The sequence below is a fragment of the Eupeodes corollae genome, chromosome 3 (assembly GCF_945859685.1).
Source record: "Eupeodes corollae chromosome 3, idEupCoro1.1, whole genome shotgun sequence".
Lineage (NCBI taxonomy): Eukaryota > Metazoa > Arthropoda > Insecta > Diptera > Syrphidae > Eupeodes > Eupeodes corollae.
The window spans coordinates 111,423,863-111,449,340 of NC_079149.1; the positions used below are offsets into that span (position 1 = coordinate 111,423,863).

Below are 25,478 nucleotides of genomic sequence, written 5' to 3' on the forward strand. Positions count from 1 at the left end.
GTTAGCTTTTCGGAAAGTTCGTACATCCATGATGCTGGAAGCGTGTCTGGCGTCGATCGCAATATGGTCAATCTGGTTGACGGTAGATTGATCTGGAGAAGTCCAAGTTACTTTGTGGATGGACCTTGGGGTACACCAATACTTTATTTTCACTAATTGCTTTCTATTGGATAAATAAGAATATATAGAATTATAAGTAAATCCACCCATTCCTGTGATTTTGAGAATATTATGATCAATTAAATCAAATGCTTAAGTTAAATCAATTAAGAGTCCAGCTGTAAGTAAATTCTTGTTCATGTTTTCATAAATTTTACTGCAAAATTTTAATAACGGATCGTCAGTTGATTTATGGGCTCTAAATCTAAATTAAGATTCACTAAAAAATTATTTTTATTAAAAAACTTCAAATATCTTTCCTTGATTTGATTTCTTCAAAAATTTTAGAACAAACAGCTAACAGTGAAATAGGCCTATAATAATTATTCATAATGCAAGGGTTTGATTTTTGTGTATAGAAGAATGCCTTTAGCAATCTTGAGAGTGACCTGAAAATTGGCCTAAATTACATGATATTGTCAACAGCGATATGTACTTTTAACAGCGTAGTTTTACGTGCTACACAGCTTAAGCCATATTTGAAAATCTACACGAGACATTCTAAGCACTGAGGTCTTTCTGTGTGGGGTTTTCTGATATCCTTCGTATACATATATAGACAAATAAGAAAGTCTGTTTTTGAACAATATTCCAACAATTAAACGAGAAAACCAATTTGTCATCTAAAGGTCATATCGGCGGCAATTATTTTGACAACAAAACAGAAAATAATTACGCTTGTTTTAAAAATCACCCAACTTGAAAAACTAATTCAGGAGGAAACCTTATTTTCTGTAGAAATACGGTCTTTTAGATCAAATATTTATTACATAGCTTTGCAAAAGTAGGAAGTCTGTTTTGACAATTCATTCCATTATATTGTTATAACTTTATGCATTCATTTTAAGACATAAACACTTTTTTAAGAGGGAGTTAAATTGTATAAACTCAAAAACAGGCCGTTAAAATATTCAACGCCATAACTAAGAATCTACTTTTTCCTTAAAATAAAAATATATAATTTATATTGTAAAACTGTGTGTCGAGAAAACGATAATGAGGGTTTCATAATTTATTCATATGCCCGAACTCAGCATTATCAATTATCCGACCCAAACATTTATTTAATCCAAACCCACTGTATTCCTTAACTACTTATTTTTTAATGATTCTTGCAAAAATTCTCCATTTTAATTCTTTTATCTCATTTTTTCAAAAACCCACTTATAACCCTACAAAAAAAAGAGAAATATTCTATACTATATAATTATGTGTATATTTGCAAGCAAGGCACTTATTCAGGATTAACCTAGTAGGCAAAAATTAATTCACTATAAGGATTTATTTTTAATCTATTATCCAATTGGTTTGAACTTTTAAATTATGTATGTAAGTTATCTTCATCTCTCCACACCGTCATCAAAAAAAAAAAAAACAATAATTCAACTCACTACACCGTATCGTACATACAGTCACAGTAATGTTAATGTATGTAGAAGCACAATGTGATGCCTTATTAAATTAAATCCAAAAGAGAAACTGCTGTTATACCATAAGAGCCTTCAATCAGGATAATCATAATGAATTAATTATCTAATTATACGCACAGTGCTTATTTATTGATTAATTATTGTTAGTCTTCTCATTGGCGGATATACTATACTTTAAGTAAACTATAGAAAACATAAATACCTACAGCACTTCATAACATATTCTCGAATATAGAATAAATGGAATATAAACCGGAAGGCATGAAAATTGTGGATTAAGAGAATACAAAACAGAAAATTATTTTAAGGCACACAAACTTGGTCGGAGGTTCTTGGTCGTTTAACTTAATGGTCTTCAAGTTAAGCACTTAAATACAAAAACTCAAGAAAGAATTGAGCTGAAAACAAGTTTTTATATTTTTTTTTTTCATTTCCCTTAAAGTTTTGAATACAAAATTTAAAGGAAAAAACAGAATTGGATTAAGTATACCACATTCTTAATGTACGGCTCATAAAAGAATATCTTAACTTTACAGTACGTCCAAAATACAAACTGCATTTAATTTAAAATCGTCATTAAAAAGGGAAAATCATAAGCTTTTACATAAATATTTGAAATTTCTCATGCTAACTGCCGATTTTAAAATTAAAAGAGAGTTAACAAATGATGCCTACTTAACTGAGCTTTAGACCGATATAATTGTTCAAAAATGAGTTAATAATCAAACTAAAATCAGATCCTGTGATTAATTATGTTTTACAAATTTTTCTCAAACTTGTTCAAGTATTTTAAACTTCCAAATGATATAATCCTTCGGTTAAGGTCCAAACCAATGGTTTGGGATACATAGACAGGATTTAACTACTCGTACGTTGTGGAGTTTAAATTAAATTTTACAGTTTATAAAATTTAGCACTTTTTATCGATTGTTGAAGTGGTCTCCGTCTCTATTTAATTTATGTTGAACTTGACTTGAAACAAAACATTAAGATTTTTCAATAAGAAGTTTCATTTTGAAATTAAAAAATACGAGTATTTTAAAGTTACTTAAATGGAAGTTTATTTTATTTTAAAGAGACAAAATACAAAAGTCTTAAAGTTACATCAATGGAAGTTTATTTTATAGTAAAAAGCCCTTCAAGGCTACGGTTGCAGCGCCATAACCTTTTCTTGAAAGTTTTTGCATGACCAATTTGCGTATTTGCGGCTATAAAGCCTCAATCGATTATGTAACATAGGACTTATCTTTTTGTTGACGTTAGGTAAGGTTAGGTTAAAGTGGCTGTTGGTTGGGAAGTCCAACACACTAAGACCAAAGTATGGTCTGTTGTGATACCACATGGATCAGTTATCAGCTTAACTCGTTGAACCAATTGGAGCTCCGAATGAAGCGTAGGAGACAAATAATTTCAGAATTTTTTAGATCGCTGGTATCATCGAAGTTATAGTCTCCAAGGTGGATTCTACGTCTTTGTGATAAAGCAGGACATGTGCACAGAAGATGAGAGATTGTCTCCTCCTCCTCCTCGTCCATGCAACTTCTTCAAAAATCATTTGCAGGGGCTAAAAGTCGAAAAGCATGCCTTCCTATTAAGCAGTGCCCAATCAGGCAATCTACTCAGATAGATTACGTTGTTGACGTTAAATTTTTAAATTTATCTTAAGATCTTGGTGGGAAACTGTTATCACCTCTTTGGGAAATATAACAGGGTCAGAAAACTTTTCTTCCAAAATTGTCATTGTTTTGTTGCTTGTAGAACACGTATTCCCAAATTTGTATGTATGTATTGTTTAAGTCTGTATCTTTCCATTTTAAGTAATGGCATAGTTTTAACTTGTCAACTGTCAAAATATGACAGCTTCAAAAGTGATAGCTGCCAAAATAGAGGGTTATTCCCTTCAGCAGAAAATGTTACATCAGAGAGATTATAATAAAAATTCTTTTTTTTTTTTCTATGAATGCCAAACTTACCCTATTAAACATTCCTGCACACACACACACACACATAAGGTAAAAATGTATGTATAAACATATATCGAAAATAAAAAGTGTAACACGATACAACAGTGTGGGGCCTCATTGAATGTGGAAGCACTCTATACATTTCGCCTCCGTGATTCTCCTCCGTTCAGGAAGGAATCGTTGGTAATGATAATATTCACATCACAGTAGACTTTATTTTTATTTATTTATGTATTTTTTTTTCAAAACTTCTCACTAAAGATGGCGCCATCAGCAAAAGGAACGGGTATGAGAAGTTTTGTTTTTCACTCCCTCTATATGATATAGTATTTGTAGTGGTTGTTGGTATAGTGGTTTCTTTCATTGCTGTTTGTCGTCTTGTTGAATTATTATGACTAGAGGGAAGAAAAGTCCTTTTTGGAGCCATTAAGCTGCTATCTTTTAGGTTTAGAAGTATAACTATATGCATATGTATGTGTATGCACAGAGGTATGTCTAAACATAAATTTTATCTGAATGTGTTTATTTATCTCATGATTATAATTATTTCTCCAGTTGAAGTCTGTAATTTGAGAGTTAATATAAAAGATGAGTGAACGTTTTGGGTCTTAAGCTCTCTTATATTCGTTTCATACATATGTATGAATGTATAGGCGCCTACATTAAGGCCTACATATATGGTTTTTAAAAGTTTAATTCTGTGTCTTCTATATAGTATTACGAATGTATGTAGGTGTGCCTGTTGTGTGTTAGTGTACGTGTTAATTGTTCGTTAGAAGTTCTAACTCTGCCTTAGCCTACCCACAAGATGGTAATTAAATTTTACGTAAGCTGTCATTAATTATATTCTTAAAAATGAATTGAGACAAGAAGTTAAATGAGTACCTATGTGTGTGTAATCATTTTTTTTTATCATCATCACCATCATCATCATCATTGGAGCTAATTGGAGATTTTCTTTTTTATGAATTAGGAAGTAGTTGGTGTGGATTTGAATTAGTGTGAAAGGCTAATGGAGTTATTTATGTGAAGAGGGGCTTTTAGAGAAAGGAAAATATTATAAAATATTTTTTTAATGGGTATATGGTTTTTCTTTAAGAACACTCTTGGTAAAACTTTGTAGAAGTGGGGGATTTAAGGGATGGTTGAAATGATTTTAATAAGCAGTGCATGCAATTTCACTCTGATTTTGTATTTATCTACATATACTCCTTCATGCATACATGTGTATGTAGAATTGTGTGTGTATGTTGAATTTATAGTTTGCATAACCCTTTAGGGTCAAGTGAATAAGGTTTTGTTAACAGGATTAATTGTAAAACTGACCTTTTGTTTTGTAAAAATCATTTCTCGGAAAATGCATTATAAATTCAACTTTATTGTTGGGAAACTGTGCACTTCAATTATTATTTAAAAAATAGGTCAGATTAAATTTTTCTTTTTTTAATTCTATTTTAAAAATAGTGCAAAAAAATATGGTGCTATCCATTTGATCTACGCGAAGGGAAGGTCAGAGAGGTTTTTTGTGTTTTAAAACTTATACGTACTGAGTTTTGGATTATCTTAATTAAAATCACTGTTTTGTTTAAGACTACATATATAATTTATAGAACTATATATTTATGTAAGTTTTTGTTCAATGTTAACCATACTACATACTTTTGGTTAGGATATTTAGAATTATTTAATCCGTTCTAAGCCTAAAATCATACATTTTCACAGTTTTTATCATAAAAAAATGCTTATACGCCCGAGTGAACAAATTAAAAACTAAATTTATAAACTTGCTATTGCAAGTTATTGTAACTTATACAATTTGTGTAATTAAAAATCTTGGTTTTTGAAGGAGTTTTAAGATTCCAATACGTTTGTGTGTGAGAATGTACCTAAGTTTGTAGGTTTTTACGTTCAGGAAAAAGAGACAATGATAATATAATAACATTTTGATAGATACTATTCTTTTGTTATTGGAATATACTTTTAATGTAAAATAAGCTTGAACCCTCTTATTTCACGAACAAAAAACCATGTTGTCATTGTTATTGTTGTTGTCTTTACAATAATTGTCTACGTCGTCGATGAATTGCGTTCTTGACAATTCACAGAATTGGTAACCAATATCAATGAACAGTTTTTGTTTATAACTCTCTTTAGGTGTTTTAAACATTGAGTATCATTTAGTCTCGTTAATATAATGTCTGCCTCTTAAGTTTTGGTAAAATTTAAGGTTTGATTATTAATTGGTTACAAATATATCGAGAATTTGTTGTTTTTATGCCAACACTGTAATTTGAACTGAAGCCTATAAGTTATCTTAACTTCAAAATTTGTTCACATCATTTTTAAAAGAATACTTACATACTTACTTAAGGTGGCGCTATAGTCCTGTGTGAACAATGCCTCTAGCTCGGTCCCTAGCTAAATGTTTCCAGTTTCGCGCGTCACCTTCCACTTGTGCGCGCCACCTGATCCGCGGTTTTCCTCTACTGCGCTGTCCTGTGGGTGTGGATTCGAAGACTTTCCGGACTGGAGCATCTCTAGCCATCTTAGTCGTTGGACTTTTACCCTTCTGGGTAAGTCTACTTCGCTGTACAGCCCGTGCAGCTCGTCGTTCCATCTTCTCCTCCACTCTCCTTCGATGCATACGGGACAGTAGATCACACGAAGAACTTTTCTCTCGAAACGACCCAAGGTGCTTTCATCCGCTTTTGTCATAGTCCATGCTTCTGCATCGTAAAGCAGGACGGGGATGATAAGGGTCTTATATAGCAACACTTTGGTCCCTCGAGAGGACTTTACCACTCAATTGCTTTCTAAGTCCACAGAAACAGCGGTTAGCAAAAGTTATTCTGCGTTTGATCTCAGCGCTGGTGTTGTTTTCTGCGTTTACAGCGGAGCCTAGGTAGACGAAGTCCTTGACTACCTCAAAGTTACGTCTGTCGATTGTGACGTTTTGACCAAGACGTCGGTGTTGTATGTCCTTTTTTGAGGACAGCATGTACTTTGTCGCCTCTTTCTCAATACTCACAAAAGCCCCATTGACATCACGCTGAGTTCGTCCGATTATGTCAATGTCATCAGCATATGCTAGTAATTGGACCGACTTTTGAAAGATTGTGCCTCTGGTGTTGACATGTGAGCTCTGCACTATTTTTTCAAGTACGATGTTAAAAAAATCGCATGACAGCGCATCACCTTGTCTAAAATCATTTTTGACATCGAAAGGTTCTGTTTAGTTGTTGCCAACCATTATGGAGCAGCGTGAATTCTCCATGGTCATCCTGCACTAACGGACGAGTTTGGCAGGGATGCCAAAACAAGACATGGCTCTATACAGCTGGTCCCTGTAGATACTGCCATATGCGGCCTTGAAATCGATGAAAAGATGGTGGGTGTCGATTTGTGGTTCTTGGGTTTTTTTCCAGGATCTACTGTAATGTGAATATTTGATCAACTGTGGACTTTCCTGGTCTAAAACCACAGTGATAAGGACCTATCAGGTTTTTGATGATGGGCTTTAGACGTTCACACATTTCGGCAGAGAAGATTTTACAGGCGATGTTAAGCAGACTGATACCTCTATAGTTGGTGCAGTTTAGAGGGTCTCCTTTTTTTAGGATCGGGCAAACAATACTGAGGTTCCATTAATCGGGCATGTTTTCTTCCGACCATATCTTACAGATAAGTTGGTGCATACTCCTAACCAACTTGTCTCCAGCTGCTTTAAAGAGCTCGGCGTTCAGGCCATGCACTCCAGCGGCTTTTTTTAGACTTCATCTTATATAGCAATCTTAACTTCATTTAAGTCGGGAGGACGGGATTGTTGGCTTTTGTCGTCTATGTTAGATGGATCATCCCGCCTAACAGTGGAATTTGGTTGGTTCGTCGTCGCCGTTATACAGTCTGCAGAAGTGGTCCTTCCATATCCTCAGCATTGACTGCGGTTCCACTATGATGTTTCCACTTTCGTCTTTGCAGCCTTCGGTTCTAGGTTTGTGTACCTGTGAATTTCGTTTCACCTGTTCACGTACTTTTATGCAGCGCCACTTGGCGTGCTTGTTGTTTGGCTGCATTGGCCTGCCGACATTTTTTATCAAACCAGGGGTTCCTTGTTGGTGGCTGTTTGAAACCCAGCACGTCAGAGGCGGCTTCTCTCATTGCATCTTGGCAATGTTGCCACTGCTTTTCGATACATTGTGTTGGCGGCACAGCATCTCCCTGTTTTGCCTTGGGTCTGGAAATCCGAAGTGCTACCTTGGCTACAACGAGGTAGTGGTCCGAGTCAATGTTAGCTCCTCGGAAAGTTCGTACATCCATAATGCTGGAAGCGTGTCTGGCGTAGATCGCAATATGGTCAATCTGGTTGACGGTAGACGGTAGATTGATCTGGAGAAGTCCAAGTTCCTTTGTGGATGTTGTGGTGTGGAAAACGCGTACTGGCTACCATGACGTTTCGCCCCGCAGCAAAATCTATGAGCTCCCTTCCTAGCTTGGCATTAAAATCTCTCAGGACTATTTTAATATCGTAGCTAGGGCACTGCTCATATGTTTGGCTAGGAGCTCGAAGAACATATTTTTGATGTTGTCATCTTATCAGGCTAATGTTGCTCGTTGATGCACCTATAGCTCAAGACTTCTTGCCTAAGTCTGGCTCCAATGACGAAGCCTCATCCAAATAAGCGCTGTTGGTTTTCGTGGTAGCAGTCACCATAGTAAATATCGCAGTTTTTCATCCTCTTTTTGTCCGCCCCGACGTAACATATACCGGTGCAGAAATAATGTTATTCATACGAACGTTTGTGTGGAAACCTACTTTATTTATCTTTATAAGTAAAGCATCATGATTTGCTCTGTCAAAAGCTTTAGAAAATTCAGTAAAAACAACATCTTACTTATAACCTTTCTCAAGTGCATTCAAGACTAAATTACTAAAAATAGTGAGGTAAGTGGCAGTGGATATACCAGCTACAAAACTATGTTGGTATGGTAAAATCATTGCTTTAAGAGAAGGAGTTAATTTGTCAGGGACTAAATAATAAGTTTGACGATATCTTGAAACATCTTGGCCACCACCTGATTTGTAAGTAGGTGTGATTATTGAAAGTTTCCAAGTATTTAGAAACTCGCCATTTGCAAGTAAACGATTAGAAATACTTTTTAAAAGAACAGCCAATGCACATTCGTAAAATAATTGACGAAATTCCATCAATATCACGTCACTTATCATCCTCAAGCTTAGACAACGCTTACTCAGTCTCAAAAGTGGAAAACCTAATCTTTTAGAAAACAATATGTTTTTGCAAAGCCCTTTTCAATGACTTTTGTTATGTTTGTATCGTTCAATTTAGTTACAATAGTATAACCAATTTTTTGAAATTTTCGTTTACTTATGTCATTTGATTAATAAACTAGATATAAATTTTATTTGACACCCTGTATAATCTCAGATACAATTAGAATTAAAAAAAAAAACTAAATCAAAAGCTACCACCACACAGCGTACTTGAAAGCAACAGAAACGCTAGCGGATTAGTAAAAAGTAATAAATCAACTTTTCACAAGCCTCTTGAAAGTCATTATAACTTGAAACTTCAAAACTAGTGTAATTAATTAAACAATATCAATTACCATAACTTTCAGAAAAACCTTCAAATGCAAAATTTAATTTCCTTAACATAATTATCAAATTCTATTAAATTGGGTCATGGCCATTCAAGATTAATAAACAAAAAAAGAAAAGGAAAAACACATTAAAATGGATTTAGTATTATTATTTTGGAATATTCTTCTTAAGGGTTAATTTATGCTTCGCATGTCGCTTCACCCCCTTGCTTTATTCTATACAAGAAAAATATACACTCGACCCAAAATGTGTACTCGTATATTTAATTTTTTGTTCTTATACAAAATATTCATACACGAGTGTTTGTAGTTTTAATCCGTATTTTGAATGAAATCAATAAATTTCAACAGATTTTAGTTCGAATCATTAAACTTAGAAGACATTTCTGTTTTTATACCAAAGTACCTTGAGATACATTTTTAATTAAAAGACTTTTAAAAAAATCTTATTTGCAAAAAAAAATAAACTATGAAACTCAATTATTTACGAAATATAGACGTTGTCGTTTGAAAGTCTAGGCTTCAATCAACATAAAAAAGTGACCATCTAAAATCTTATTTAGTTTTCGTTTGAGTACAAAATCAAGAAAGAAAAGCAAAGAATTCTATAATCCCAAGGCAAATGAAATTACAAACAAAAATTATAATAATTTAAAAATGTTAAAAAGGTTGACCCAAAGGGTTAATGAGGCAATTAAGAGCTTAAGTTCAACTTTCAAGTTCCAGTCTATGCTTTGGTCGAATTAAAAAATCTCTGGATATCCTTTTTTTTCTTTCACATTAATTTCTTGGCAGTGGAAAATGTAATTTCCATTAAATGAAAACTGATTACGAACAAAAACGATGAGAACGTTAACAAAGAGTAGCATTGGACTGTCAGTTGGTCATTATTCGTTTGGCGACGAGAATGAAAATTGATTTTGAAACCATTTCCTTATCCATCATTTTACTTTTTCTGTATAAAATGGGATAATGTCTATGTCACCAGAGATCAATTAACAAAAATGATGAATCCGAGAAAATGTGAAAACATAAATTAGATTGTTATCGTTTTTGTTTTTATACGACTATATATTTTTTTATTTTTTTGGAAGTCTGCTTTTTTGGAAAGTTTATTATTTTTGAAACAAAATAAATTTAATATCTAAATTAATCCCGAGAGAACGTAAATGGTTGTAAAAATGTTATCTCTATCAGTGGGGATATTAAATTTGTATTATAAACGTTAAGTTGATTTTTATATACCAACATAAGTCCAGTTTGTTGTGTATAATTTAGCTATAAAAATAATACACTTAAAACAAATGAAATAAAAAAGTATCGTAATAAAGCTGTAGGTTTGCATAGAGCTTAAGGACTTTCTTTATTTTGTTTAAATTCATTGCCGTCTTTTTTTTCAACTTATTGTTTATTCTGTAAGACCAAGAACGTTTAGACAACAACCATTTAAATCAAAAATGTATATTTTATAGTACCCGCGGCATTAGTGGTTAGTGCGAAGGACTGTCATTCGAGAAGTCTTGAGTTCAATCCGTGATTTGGCCATCATTTTCCACGGGTAATACCTCTTGGAGCGAATTAATAAATCCTCCTAAAGAGATTCTTGTAATGAAAATGGCTTTCTTATATTAGCCGTTCGGAATCGGCATAAGAACTGTTGGAGTTGGTCCCCTGACATTACTCGCACGCATGAATGGTTAAGTCACTAGGCCCTGGAACTATTGAGGTTTTTGGGCAGATATCAAATTCAAATTGTCATAGTTTGACATTGGACAAGCTAAGTAAATAAAAATTTCGCCATATAGGCTTCAAGTATGGATTTGAAAAACTACAATCTCCAACAAAAATGGTGAACATTTTGACGTCAAAACTAGAAAAACTGAATCACTTTTTAGAAACTAGAGACAAATTTGTAGCTGTTTGGGCAAGTTAGTTAATTACTTACTTAATTACTTAAGGTGGCGCTAAAGTCCGGGGCAGACCTGGGCCTCAACCAACATGCGTCTCCAGCTAGGTCGGTCCCTAGCTAGCTGTCTCCAACTTCACACGACCAGTTGGTCGAGGTCTTCACCCACCTGCGTGCACCACCTGAGTCACAGTCTTCTTCTACTACGCCGTCTCTCGGGATCTAAGCCGTTGGACTTAAATTCTGTTAACTAGGTCAGTGTCGCTATACAACCCGTACAATTCGTCGTTATACACTGCCAATTACTAGGATGAGGCCACATATTTTTCAACCAATTTTCGGTCCGATACCTGTTGGAATTCGTTTAACCCCGAAAATTTTACTACATGAGAGTAGGTACATATTTTCTTGAAACAAAGATACACAATTATAGGGTTAATTAGAAAAGACCGTTGGAATTTTCCTATATTAATGAATGAGCTACCTAAAAAGGATATAAAAAAGTGAGTCACTAGGATGAGGCCATTGCGAATATTTCGTTGTAGAAGTTCAGATCAGCAATTTTTTTCAAAATTTGGGTTACAATATTTAAGAACGTTTTACAAATAACTATTTTTATTAAATTTCAACTACAAATGGGTTCCGGAAAGACGTTGACAGTAGCAGAAAGAGGACATATCGATGCTTTCAAGGAAATGGGACTCTCAAGCCGAGAAATAGGAAGCTGAACAGAAGTAAGACAGTTGTAAACAACTATCTTGCTGATCCTCAAAACTATGGAAAAACCAAAAAGGACGCACAGCCCAAGCAACATCATCCCGAGAAAAGCGGTTAAATTTACGTATTGCTTCAAATTCTACTCAATCATCTACTAAAATAAGGTCCAAAAGCGGAGCATCAGCCAGTATTTCGACAGTCCAAAGGATAATAAGAAAAGATGGTACTATCCAGAGAAGAAAACTCAAAAAGAAACCTGTTCTAAAGCAAGTACACAAGGAGCTGCGAATGAACTTTGCAACAGAACATGTCTCTTGGAGCAGTCAATGGAAACGCGTCGTCTTTTCGGATGAAAAAAAGTTTAGCCTTGACGGACCCGATGGTTACAACTTTTATTTCCATGATTTAAGAAAAGAGGAACTAATTTTGGGAAGACATCACAGCCGTACATCAGGTGTTATGGTGTGGGGAGCTATCAACTACTATGGCAAAATCGAATTGGAGTTTCTTTCTCTAACAATGAACGGAAACAGTAACAAACACTTGTTGGAATGCTCATTTCCGAAGATGAAAAATAATTTTGGACCTCTGCCTTGTATTTTCCAACAAGACAATGCCCCCATCCACACTTCCAGGGTTGTCAAAAGCTGGATTTTATCAGAAAACGTAGAGCTTTTCGCAGGGCCACCCTATTCACCGGACTTGAACATAATCGAAAACGTATGGGCATGGCTATCTCGAAAAGTTTATGAAGGCGGTAGACAATTTGATGACAAGGACTCCTTAATTGAAGCTTTCCGTGATGCCTGGGACAAGATTTCACTTGACTATTTAAAAAAACTTTATGATTCCATTCCAAACCGTCTAATAGAGGTCATATCGAAAAATGGGGGGCATACTCATTATTAATTGAGAAAAACTTAATAAATAAGTGTTTGAAAACCAAAAACTGTAAACATTTCTTTCATTTTTTTGATATTTTATAAGATTTTTCATGTGGCCTCATCCAAGTGACGCACTTTTTCATAATGTTTTTAAGTAGCTCTTTAATTAATGTAGGGAAATTCCAACTGTTTTTTCTATTTAACCCCTTAATTTTATTACTTTATTTAAAGAAAATATCTACCTACTCAAATGTAGTAAATTTTTATTGGTGCGAAATTTCCAGCAGGTATAAAGAACGAAAATCGGTTGAAAAATATGTGGCCTCATCCTAGTGATTGGCAGTGTATCTCCTCCTTCATTCTCCATCTATGCATACGAGACCAAAAATCACGCGAAGAATTTTTCTCTCGAAGCATCCTAAGACGCTTTCGTTTTTCTTTGACTTGGGCCAGGCCTCAGCGCCATAAATAAGAACCGAGATGATGAGTATCTTATATAGATGGTAATTTTAGATGCTCGAGAGAGGACTTCACTACTCAATTCCCTTCTAAGTCTAAAGAATCAGCGGTTTGCAAGAGTTATTTTCCTTTGATTTAAGCGCTGGTTTCGATGTCTTTGGTTATAGCTGTGCCTTAACTACCTCAAAATTATTGTTGTCCATGGTGACGTTTTGTCCAAGACGTCGTCATTCAATGTTCTTCTTTGATGACAGCATATACTTGGTCTTGCTCTCTTCTTCGCTTTCGTCACAATGCTCAAAAACGCTTTGATCTTCCAATTATGTCAGTATCATCTGCGTATGCGAGTAATTGGATGGACCTTTGGAAGATTGTGCCTCTATTGTTGACGGTTGAGTTTTCCACAATTCTTTCCACAACGATGTTGAAGAAGTCGCATGACAGTGCATCGCCTTGTCTTAAACCTTTTTTGACATCAAATGCATAGGTACGATCTTTTCCGACCTTGATAGAGCAGCGTGCATTCTCCATCGTCATTCTGCACAAACGGATAGGTTTGACAAGGATGCCAAAACTAGACATTGCTCTGTAGATGCTGTCATACGCGGCTTTAAAATCGATAAAGAGATGGTGGGTATTGATTTGAAGCTACTGGGTTTTTTCCAAGAGCTGCCGTAGTGTGAATATTTGATCGATAGTGGACTTTCCTGGTCTGAAGCGACACTGCTAAGGACCTATCAGGTTTTTTACGAACGGCTTCAGACGTTCACATAATACGGCAAAGACGATCTTATATGCAATGTTAAGGAGACTGATGCCTCTGTAGTTGGCGCAGTTTAGAGGGTCTCCTTTCGTATGTATCGGGCAAACTATGCTGAGGTTTCACTCATTGGGCATGCTTTCTTCCGACCATATTTTGCAGATGAGATGGTTTATGCTCCCTACGAAATCATCGCCGTCTACTTTGAATAATTCGGCAGCGATGCCGTCAGCTCCAGCAGCTTTGTTTGACTTCAGTTTAGATCTCCATTTCGTCGAGGTCAGGTAGCCGGAATTATTGATCTGCGTTGCCTAAGTTAAATGGTTCTATCTCCCTTACAACGGAAAGTTAGTTAAGTTATTTGACTAATTGAAAAAGTATTCAATGCTTAAGAACAGCTTAGGGTTATCATTCGCTGATCGTCAATGCCATATCTTCGCTGGTTGGATTATTGAAATGAATTAAAAATCGAACAGTAACCTTTAGTCATGCAGCACATTTTCACCACGAAGGTTAAGAATTCTATAATTAAAGATTTTCGACCTTGAATTGTCAGGAATATTTTGCAATGTTCGACAAATCGGACAGACTACAATAATTTTCATAAAGTGTCCAATGGAAAGATAAAATGTTTAGAATTATGGGCTGTTATATTTCTTTTTAAGAGTATTATAAACACCAAACTATAATCACCCTCCAACAGTCATTTAAAACCTCACCTCGGGTTGCATTCCCTAGCTAAATCCATTTTCTTTTAATCTTAAATCACAATATCCAAGTAAAAATTTTAATTAAAACTTTTCAAGGCCAACATCACACACCAAAAAGGGTTTATCTTGTTCCATAATTTCAAATACAATATTTAACTTTGAATATAAGAAGAAAAACCTTGCTTACATGCGACTCCTAGTCACAGTCTATTAGTCTTAGTGCCTTAAAACTTTTTGAAAATACTACAAAACTAATCTTAAGTTGAAAGTTAATACCCACTGTTTCAACGCTCGCTTAATTTTATAAAGTAATAAGGAATCGTTTCATTGTTCAAAGGTCAACATTCTAACATACGCGCCAGACAGATATGTTTGAAAACTTTATTCTTTGCTCTAAATAACTTTATATACATATATAAATAGGTTAGAAGACTTTGAAACGATTAAAACGCCTCCTGTGTGTCTGCAGAGTCTGGGGAATTGCAACTTAATTTGGTTATCTTTAACTCATCGCCGACATTTTACAAAATTAAATTGAAAGTCTGTTTTCAAGGTTTTGGATGATACCACTGATGGTTTTCAATTTGTGGTGTTACCAATAGAGATAGTTGTGAGTTCGACGTTAAAGGTTGTTCAAATGTATCATTTTAACCACTGTTCGACGCAACAAATTAATTAAAACAATGACACTTTTCAAAATGTGCTTTTTGTTTATATAAAAAATACCATAAATAAAGGGATTTCACAAATAACCACACTTTTCAAAAAAAAAAAAAAAAACGCACACTAACACAAATCTAAGTGGCACCTGTCCACAAAATGCTTTCTCCATAAACAAATACTAGGGCTTATGAATCACTTTATTTAAAATGAACGTGCTAAACTTAAAAGTTGGTAGATAGATAAATACCAGTACCTACCTATGACATGAATATGAGTGATTCAGGGAAGGAGTTGATATTGAAATAAAGTTTCAAAAATAATGTCATGGCCCAAAACAACTTAAACTTCTTGAGAAACGGCTTAATTTTAACACAAACAACGAGGGTATGACACTTTTTGACAGCCGATTCCAAAGCTGTTGGTTAGGTTCTACTTCTAAAACTCCGTTTAAAGTTTTAAAAGAAGATGGCCACTAAAATGCAGACTTTTTCAAATGTCATTTTCCTTCGAAAACAAAAGAGAAACGAGACTAATTTAAAGAATGTTTGAAAATTCTATAAACCCACTTTTCTTCTATTTTCATTACTTTTGAATTAATTTCTAGTAAAACTAAAACCTACACTATACCTAAACCCCTATTTGGAAAAAACTTCCAGGTATCCATTCCATCCAGAGATGAATGGGAGGACAAAAAACTCCTGGATAACAAAAGTATTCATTTTTATACAGATGGATCTAAGACAAATGAGGGAGTTGGTGTTGGTGTGTACTCAGAAAAGCTTAATCTAAGCATCTCATTCCGCCTCCCTAATCATTGTAGCGTTTTTCAAGCGGAAATTTTGGCGATCAAAGAGGTTCTCTCCTGGCTAAGAGAAAACGTGATATCAACTTCTGATATCCGCATCTTCTCTGACAGTCAAGCTGCTATCAAATCCCTTGACGGTGTCTCGACCAAATCTTTGACGGCCCTCGATTGTCGATCGTCTCTTATGGAGATGGCGCAGCAATTTAACATTCACCTCTGTTGGGTGCCGGGCCACAGAGACATCACAGGTAATTGTAGAGCCGATGAACTCGCTAAAAATGGAACCGTCAAACCTATTTCACCTGAAAGGGAGAAGATAGGTATACCGATAGCTACATGTAAACTTATGCTAAAAGAAACAGCTTTTGCGATAGCAAATTCTAGGTGGCACAACTTACCAGCATGCGCAGCCACAAAACTCATATGGCCTTCACTGGACCTAAAGCGCTCTAAAGACTTGTTATCTCAAAGCAGACTTCATATTAGCTCCCTAATAGGTGTCCTCACAGGACACTGTCTTATAGGCAGACACGCAATACGACTAGGCGTACACAGAAAAAAATAAAGTTGTCATATTAACAATCGTCGATAGTCAACCTGAAATTTGGCCAAATTGTCGCATTGACTACCAAAATAGTCAATATGACAACCTTATTTTTAAAAATTGACTACTGGATAGTCAATAGAACAATTTTCGATTGTCAATTTTTTGTAGTCAATATGACAACTGCGGTAGTCAATAGAACAACTTCGGTAGTCAATACGACAATTTGGTTGTCATATTGACTACCCAAAATTGACAATCGACGATTGTTATATTGACTACCCAGTAGTCAAATTAGATTTCAGTTTTCAACAAAAATTGTCGTATTGACTACCGCAGTTGTCCTATTGACTACCGCAGTCGTCCTATTGACTACCGCAGTTGTCCTATTGACTACCGCAGTTGTCATATTGACTACCGCAGTTGTCGTATTGACTACCAAATTAGTCAATATGACAACCTTAGTTTCAATTTCCTTCAACCAAAGTTGTCACATTGACTACTAAAGTTATCATATTGACTACCGAATTGTAAAAAAATTTCGGATTCCAAAATTGACAACCGAAAATTGTTCTATTGACTATCGCGGTTATCGGCTGAAAATTGACTACCAAATAGTCATATTGACTACCAAAATAGTCAATAGGATGACTGTTTTCGTTCTGTGTAGCCTCAAATGACTTCTGTAGGAGCTGCATGGACGAAGAAGAAGAGGAAACAATCTCTCATCTCTTATGCACCTGCCCTGCTCTTTCACTCAAACGCAAACTTCATCTGGGGGACTATTCTTTTGATAATCCCAGCGAACTAGCTAAAAAGGATATTAAATATCTTCTTCGCTTTATAAAAAGCTCAAAATGGTTCTACTAGTTAGAAGTAATTCTCTAGATTCATGTGGTGTCACAATGGGCCTTTCTCTTGGCCTAAGTGTGTGGATTATAAATCCGCAGCCACGTTAACCTAACCTAACCTAAAACCTTGTCACTTTTTGATTAGAAATACAAATTATGTACTGATCAAGTGGATTTTTCTAAAAATGTAAGGACAGCTGATTAAATTACGTACAAAAATGAATCGAATACTTCCACCGAACTTTCTTATAATTTTCTACAGTTCCAATGACAGATTTCTTTCAAAACGAATTTTCTGGGATTTCAATAAGGGTTTCTAAAGATCGCCTTCCCAATCATTCAAAAATATTTTAATTTTGAGAGCCTATATTTTTAGGTTTTAAGTCCAACCCTGTTAATGTTATTTAAATTGATGCGGTCCTTTTATGCGAACATGATCTATGCATAATATATATTTATATAAATATAGAAATAAGTATATATGTATATTGAAAATTCAAAATGGGTCGTCGATTAATTTGGTGGGAAATTAATTGACATTCGAACGACAGAATGATAAATGAACCGAATTTTCGCATAATTAATGAAAACACAAATGAGTTTCTGCAGATTTGAAAACAAATTAGTGGTTAATGGATTTTGCCTTTCTGTTCGGTTTTCTGTTTTTGCCATAGACCACTTTGTGTTTTTCGATATTCGGAACTAGGATAACCCTAATATACCCGCCAAAAACATAATCACAGCATCATAAAGTGTTACTTTTGTATAACAACACAGCAACACAAATTTCGACAATACACATATACAAAATTTAAATGTATAGATGTATTTAAGGCATACACGAATAACAAAAGGACATTCTGTTTTGTTTTTTAACTTTTTTGAAGGCACTTTAAAAATCAGGGAAAATCGATGTTAGGTATATGTGTATAGGTAGGTATATATTTTGTATAGCTAGCTGACAAACAAAAAGGGCTTAATTATGTATTTCTAACATGGAGTGTTGTTTATGGAAAACTTTTGCCATTAAATTTTGATTTAAACTCAGTCGTGAAAATTGGAAAAAGGTTTTTTTTTGTTCTCTTGTCGTTTGTATTTTTTCAAGCATAATTTAAATTAGATCCTTCAAAAATTAGGATAGGCGTAAGAAAAAGTTATAAATTGTTTTGCATGCTTTTTCTTTCTAAGCCATTTTTTGCTGTTGTTGGTTTGGATTGATTTTCTTAACCTTAAGTTTTGGCTAATGAAAGGAATCTTTAATGTACACAAGAATTTTTGAAAGGAATTTTGTTTGACATTTTTAATTGCAATTTAATTTGTTTGAAACAAATAGATATTGATATCTACTTCACATTGATGTTGAAACTCTCTGGTTAAAATTTAAAGAGAAAATGTCAGTTTTTAACTTATGATAAGTAGGATTAAATTTTAAATAAATTAGTGAAAAATAGTAAAATATTTTTTTATGTGTAATGTAAAGTCCTTCGAAAATACTTTACAATTAAGAACTTATTTCAATTTTGAGAATTATCTTACTACTTCAAGCAAAATGTTTGACCTCAATTATCCTATAAATAAAAATAATTGTTTGTTTTTCATTTCAGATTTTACATCGTCGAAAAAAACTATATCAAAAACAAAAACCTTCACCAAAAACTATGAATGCAGAAAAATTCAATTATAGATAAAGTTTTGAAGCAATTGCCTTGAAAACTACACTTTCTAAGCTAATTGATAGAAAATTCTAAAATCATGAAGTCCCATACAAAAAAAGGAAATGAAGCTCTACATCAGTTGCCGTTGGTACTTTTATTCTTTGTAAGCTGTCACATCGGCTTCAGCGAATCAAATACTACGCCCACAACAAGTTTTCACAGCAGCATTAGTCCGGCGGCGGTGGCGTATATTTCAACGACACCAAATGAAGATATTCAACCTTTCACGGATGTGCCTCTAATAAATTCCAACTCAAACTCACTTTCAGTTGTTGATGTGACAAGAAATCCAACTGTAGTTGGTGCTGCTGATACTGATGCTGCTTCACAAATCAAAATGTCAGATGAAGTGGCTACTTCTTCAACGACGACAGATGCCTCGCCTTCGTCGTCGTCGTCTTTGTCGTCATCGTCCTCGTCGTCATTAACATCTTCGTCATCATCATCTTCATCATCGTCATCATTTGAGAATACAAGCAGTATGCCCAGACCTACAACTGTGGTGTCTTCATCGATTCCATCGACTGACCCTTTGGAAATACGTGAACCAATTTCCAATCAACCCGAAACCGATCAGGAGAACACCGATGAACGCCCTCCACCATCGTCTACCATTCTTTCTGGAGCACCATCGACTTCAACATCAACATCAAGTGTAGCAGCAGCAACAACCCCTATAAAACCCTTACCTGTACTGTTGCTAGACTTGCAGACTCCATCATCATCATTTTCGACATCAATCGCTGCCAGTACAATGAATAAAACAAATGACCCTCTGTCCATGACCACGACCCATGAAACTCTGATTAATGATATACACGTGGAAAAGAAACTCGGAAACGGTCTGTATCGTATTAAATTAGCTGAAATTATCACGGACCAATTTAATGGCGGTATTAATCAGCACCTGGACGCTCCCAATGAGAATTATATTTCTTCCCAACAATCGAAGATTGCGACGGATGCAATCGAAGCGCCAGCAAGTGGAGGCAAAATCAATATTATCGACTTGTATCCTTTAAAGCTCGAAGACTTCAACCCAATTATTAGAAATTCAAATGAAAAACTTATCCGGGAGAAAAATATTTACTTAAAGGATACTCCAACTAAATGGAACCAGTATCCGGCTGGAGAGGATGACGACCGAAATATGTTTCCAAATTCATTGGATATAAACACACCACCCATTGATGCTAGGGACCCCCGTATTGGGCGCCATCAAGACGATGGAACTATTGTAGCCGCCACCATCATAACCAGAATGCCATCAGTCAACCGACAGAAGGGTGAAATAACCGATTTCACTGGAAAACTGCTGCAAGAGAAGGATGGTGTTATAACGGAAATTGAGAAGAAATTCCGGTTCGATGAGTTCGAACAATCAACAACAAAATCGACACCGATTTTGTCCACCACTTCGAAGTCGTTAGTAAACGCAAGGCCGAGACTCATGGTGAATCATCAAATTGAGTTCATCGACAGAAGGGTAAAGAAAAGTTTCGATTTTCCTCTGCATCATGAGGCGGCCTCCAGGGTTGGCTTCTCCAACACAAAGTTCAAAACAGACAATGCAAAGACATCGGCTGACACTGTGGAGAACCATCATCCCGCCGATGCACATCCAGAGTTTTCCACTACGAAATTCTACAACAGCAAAGAGTTATACAATGAAATGCTTCAGCGGAGGAAATTGTCAGCAGCAGCAGCAGTTGCAGCCCATGCAACAACATATAGTCCTGTTGGAAAGGCATCATCGGGGACTAAAGGAGATACAACTGCAACAAACCCAACAACAACAACGACAGACGCAACTGTCGGCAATTTACACTCGACCACGACTTCTTCTCAGCTAATTACCGAATCCAACAAATACGAGTACTCCAATCCCAGAGGCAATGGCGGCAGTGGTGCGAATCAAGGATCTGAGGCTGATGAAACAAGTGCACGTTCAAAGGCATTAAAACGTGTTAAAATTGAATTGCAAAAAAGCTTCGGTCCTCAGGTGGCAATTCCGTTGGAACGTGAGACAAATACGCCTAAGGATAATCCTCGGACTAATGAGGAAAAATCATCATCATCATCATTGGCATCGGCATCGTTGTCGTTGTCGTCGTCGTCGGTTCAGATGACATCTCCATCTTTGTCGCCATCACCATCGCCACAGACTTCGATGAATAACAAACTCGAAGTACGGTCCTCCTTCACATCAAGCTCAACGGGTGTGTCATTAACACCGACTCAATCAAACAAAGTTAACAGCGAAAGGACTATCGCTCCTAGTTTGTCCAGCAAACCATCTACCCCTAGCCAAAGCAGCTCAACTCCAATACCGAACACCAACCCCAACCCCAATCTGAACTCGAACGCAACCCCAACGCCTTATTCAACTGTCGATAGCCAGTCAACTACAACGGGTCCAACAAAGGCTTCCAAGTCAAAACCGATATCGAGGCCACGTATACTTTCGCGTTTGCAGGAAAAAATCAATTCTCTAGAGTGCGACATACAGACCCTGCCTTCAGAGTCTCACATATGGCGTGGCAATGAGACGCACGAGCTGATGCTGCCAGTTGTGGTGAGTACGTTATATGTTTGTAAAGCGTTCTTTTCTTGATTGTATGGTACATTTTTATACCAGTTGAGCAGAGTTTTTCTTTTTTGTATCTATAAAAACAAAAGGTTCGAAATTTCGCCTTTCAAACATTCCCACCAACACGTCGCGTCGCCAACAACGTCGCATGCCATGACGACGGAAAAGGGTTGCTTTCGCTTGTGTTGCTTGGAGCTTTTTTTCTTTCTTTTTTTTGCTTAACAAATGCTGCTTCAAACCATAGACCTGATTGATTTAGATGATGTAGGTGTTTATCCTTTTTCTGTTGGGTTTTCAATTGGAAATAGGAACTTATGTTAAGCTTGCGGGACTTATTCTTTTTTCTTATTTATGATATGTTTATTCTGTTGTGTCGCATAGGGAATTCACCACGGATATATAAGCGTCATCGTCGTCACCATTACTAAATGCTTTTCTTTTTTTTTATTTGCTGAGCAGACGATTAGTTCAGGTCTTTTGGCATAAGGGACGCAACATCTGTCATAAAGGGAAACTCTATCTTTCAACAAAGTTAACAGTGTATGCAGCTTTTTGTTTTTGTTATGTTAAAAAATAAAAGGAATGTGTGGCACGTCTATCTGTATATAGATAAGGGTTTTTGTAAGAGGTGGAGGACATAATGCTTTCAAGTTGGTTGGGGTAAATTGATAAAATGATGAGCAATGAAAATAATGTGTGTGTGGGTTTTTAATCGATACGAAGTATTTTAAAAGCTTTGATTTATATACCCACAGATGTTTTTAGGAACTTTGTTTTCTAAGCAATAATTTATAAAATAAATATGTTAGAAAAAAAAAAGATACGGCAAAACCAAAAACAGAAGAAAACAAAAAATGCACTGGAAAAATTAAAACCTCTCTTTAAGAATTCTTTTTCTGTAAGCCATTGCGCATTGGAGGAATTTGTAAAGTTTATCCTAGACTTTTGCTCCATTAAGGGTGTGGATTACATCTTCAGATTCAAATTGGTTCTTCCCAAAAATGTTTCGAAGAATTTCTTGGATATTTGGACAAAATCCTAAAAAGTGTCCGATATTCTCTCTCTCTCATGGATGTTGCAGAGTTGGCACTCGATAGGCAGGTCTGGTTTGTGAGGTAAGTTGCTCACTTCTGGCTCGTAGAATTGAAGAAATCATATCCGTTGAGTTCTTTTCGTCGAAGTAGTTTGATTCTTCAAGATTAAACTCCAACTTACTATAGAAATCTCTATACTGCGATGCTTTGGCCTGGTTGATGAAATTTTGCTGATATTTCTCAACAAGAGAGTAACGACTTCTTTTAAAAGCCGTTAGATTGTTCAAATCAAATTCTATCGATTCACCCGTCAAATTAGCAAGATTGATCCAAGTTTGTACAAAATTAAGCCGATTTATGATGATAAATTTTAATACTCTATTGAACTAATACAATCGGAGAATTTTCATAACGTAATCGAAATGAATCTTGAGCGTGTCAATGAGCAACGTTGGCAAACCTGTTTCGATATGAAGCAAATAATTAGGCGTTGTTGATGGGAAAGCAAAGACTCCCTTTCACATCCTCATATTCTTTGTAGCCCCACACTTGCGAGAAGTAAGGCATAATAGATTTTGCCACAGCTTGAAACAGTGTATATTTTGCTGAGTGGTGGCTGGATTTATTACCAATGCAGTTTTTCCAGGAAACGCAGAAGGCAGCCTCCGCCTCCTGAGGTTTTAACTTGATATGCTTTTTCATACAAAGGTTACTTGTTTTGGTCACACCAAGGTATTTAACTTCCTTAACAACTTGAACTTCCTGATCCTGGTGCTTCCATTTTTCATAACTAGCGTATCTTCTGGGTCCTTTTCTGAAGATCATTATGTTAGATTTTCTAAGGTTGACTGATAAATTTCATGTATCGCAATATTTTCCAAGTTTGACGATCATTTCTTGGAGTTGGTCTGGGGATTCCGATAAAAGTACAATATTATAAGCATACAATAAGCCCGGAACATTTTCTCCCGCAAAGTTAATCTCTCTCCCGTGTGCTCCACTAAATCCTCAATAAATAGAGTGAATAATAGAGTACTCAACGCACATCTTTTAGACTTTGAATATCCAGAGCGAAATCCAGCTTGCAGCTCACTGAGCTTGGAGTTTACGTTCACCCGCGAAGTAAGTCTACTGAATATCATTTAAAAACGATATCCCTCAATAATTCTCTGGAACAGATGCATCTCCTTTTTTATATAATGGGAAAATCACCGAAGACAAAAAACTATGAGGAATAATTCCAAACTCGAAGATCTCATTATAAAAGCAAAAAAGTTGGGCTATTAAATCACGGGAGGCATCCTTTAAAAATTCAAATGGAATTCGGGCTGTTCCAGCTGCCTTGTGAAGTTTCGCTCTGTCTATCTCTGCAATCAATTATTCTTTCGAAAAGGTTGAACCCGGAAAATTATTATTATATAGTTATGTATATTGACTTTTATCGGAGTTTAATTCTTAATTACTTGAAAAATAAAAGTTTATTTTCAGTAGTCCACATTTTGGGCAGCTGTCACTTCTGAAACTATTGACATTTGATAATTAAAAACAACGTCATTACTAAAAATCAAATGATGCAAATTTTGCAATCAAAAATTCTCAAACTTTTGGGTTGTTGTGAAGCACGTTCCCCGATGATAGTTGGTGGTCAAATTTGAACTCTTGAGAAGTTTGCAAAAGTTAGAAAGCTGAGAATATTTTGTCGTAGCTTTTAAGAATCGATCTCATTTTACTTTTCTAAATTTGCTATAAATCCTAAAGAAATCTTGCACCGCACCTATACCAAATCTAGTGTGCGCAAGTGGGTGAGGGGCACATCCTCCCATAAGTCAATGTTATTTATTATCACCGTAAAATTAAGTTTGTCCTATTTCTCAAAATAATTTGGTCTTTGTTTTTTTTTGTAACTGCCAAGTGAGAAAGTAAGTACTAACTGCTGACTGTTTAGTTACAGTTAAAGTACTTTTGTAAGTTAAAAGATTAAAGAAAAAAAGTCTTACTAGTGACTTAACTGCAGTCCCAAAAAGACTGCAGTTTTTACAACTCTGGCGGAACACCCCAGTGCGGTGTCCGTTTGCCTCTTCTATGGCTTCTGGTCATGGATACAATTCTCGTTCAATTAGAGATATGTGGAGTGAAGGCGGTAGCCTATGCGGATGATTTGGTGCTATTGGTGTCAGGAAAGTACACCTCTGTGATTATTGAAATCAAGGAGTCAGCTTTGAAGAAAGTTAGGAACTGGGCCACGAGTTGTGGACTAGGAGTTAACCAAAATAAAACTCAACTGTTGCTCTTTACCACCAAAGCTAAAGTACCGCCCTTCACGCTACCTCGACTCAACGGTCAACTCCTATCATTATCTTCCAGTGCAAAATATTTGCTAGTTATACCCGACCCTAAACTAAACTGGAAACTAAATATTGAAGTACGGGTTAAGAAGGCGTGTGTTGCCTTCTACGCCTGCAGCAAAACTTTCGGCAAAAAGTGGGGACTTCAGTTGAAGATGATTTTATGGACGTACAGAGCCGTCCAATCTTAACATATTGGTCGATTGTGTGGTGGCCTGCTCTTAGCAAAGCCTATAATATTGATAAGCTTGCGTGGGCACCACAGGGGCCATGCGTACCTGCCCAACGGACGCCTTAAACTTTATTTTGGATCTTCTACC

At 35.8% G+C, this 25,478-nt stretch overlaps 1 protein-coding gene across 1 annotated transcript in view; it reads left to right on the top strand.

Moving 5' to 3' along the window:
• Nucleotides 1-25,478, top strand: part of LOC129951310 (serine-rich adhesin for platelets) — a 194,464-nt gene that overhangs the window by 29,417 nt on the left and 139,569 nt on the right. Inside the window, exon 2 of the mRNA XM_056063403.1 lies at nt 19,079-21,764. Coding sequence (XP_055919378.1) covers nt 19,227-21,764 — 2,538 coding nt within the window. The 5' untranslated portion in view covers nt 19,079-19,226. The remainder of the gene's footprint in view (nt 1-19,078; nt 21,765-25,478) is intronic.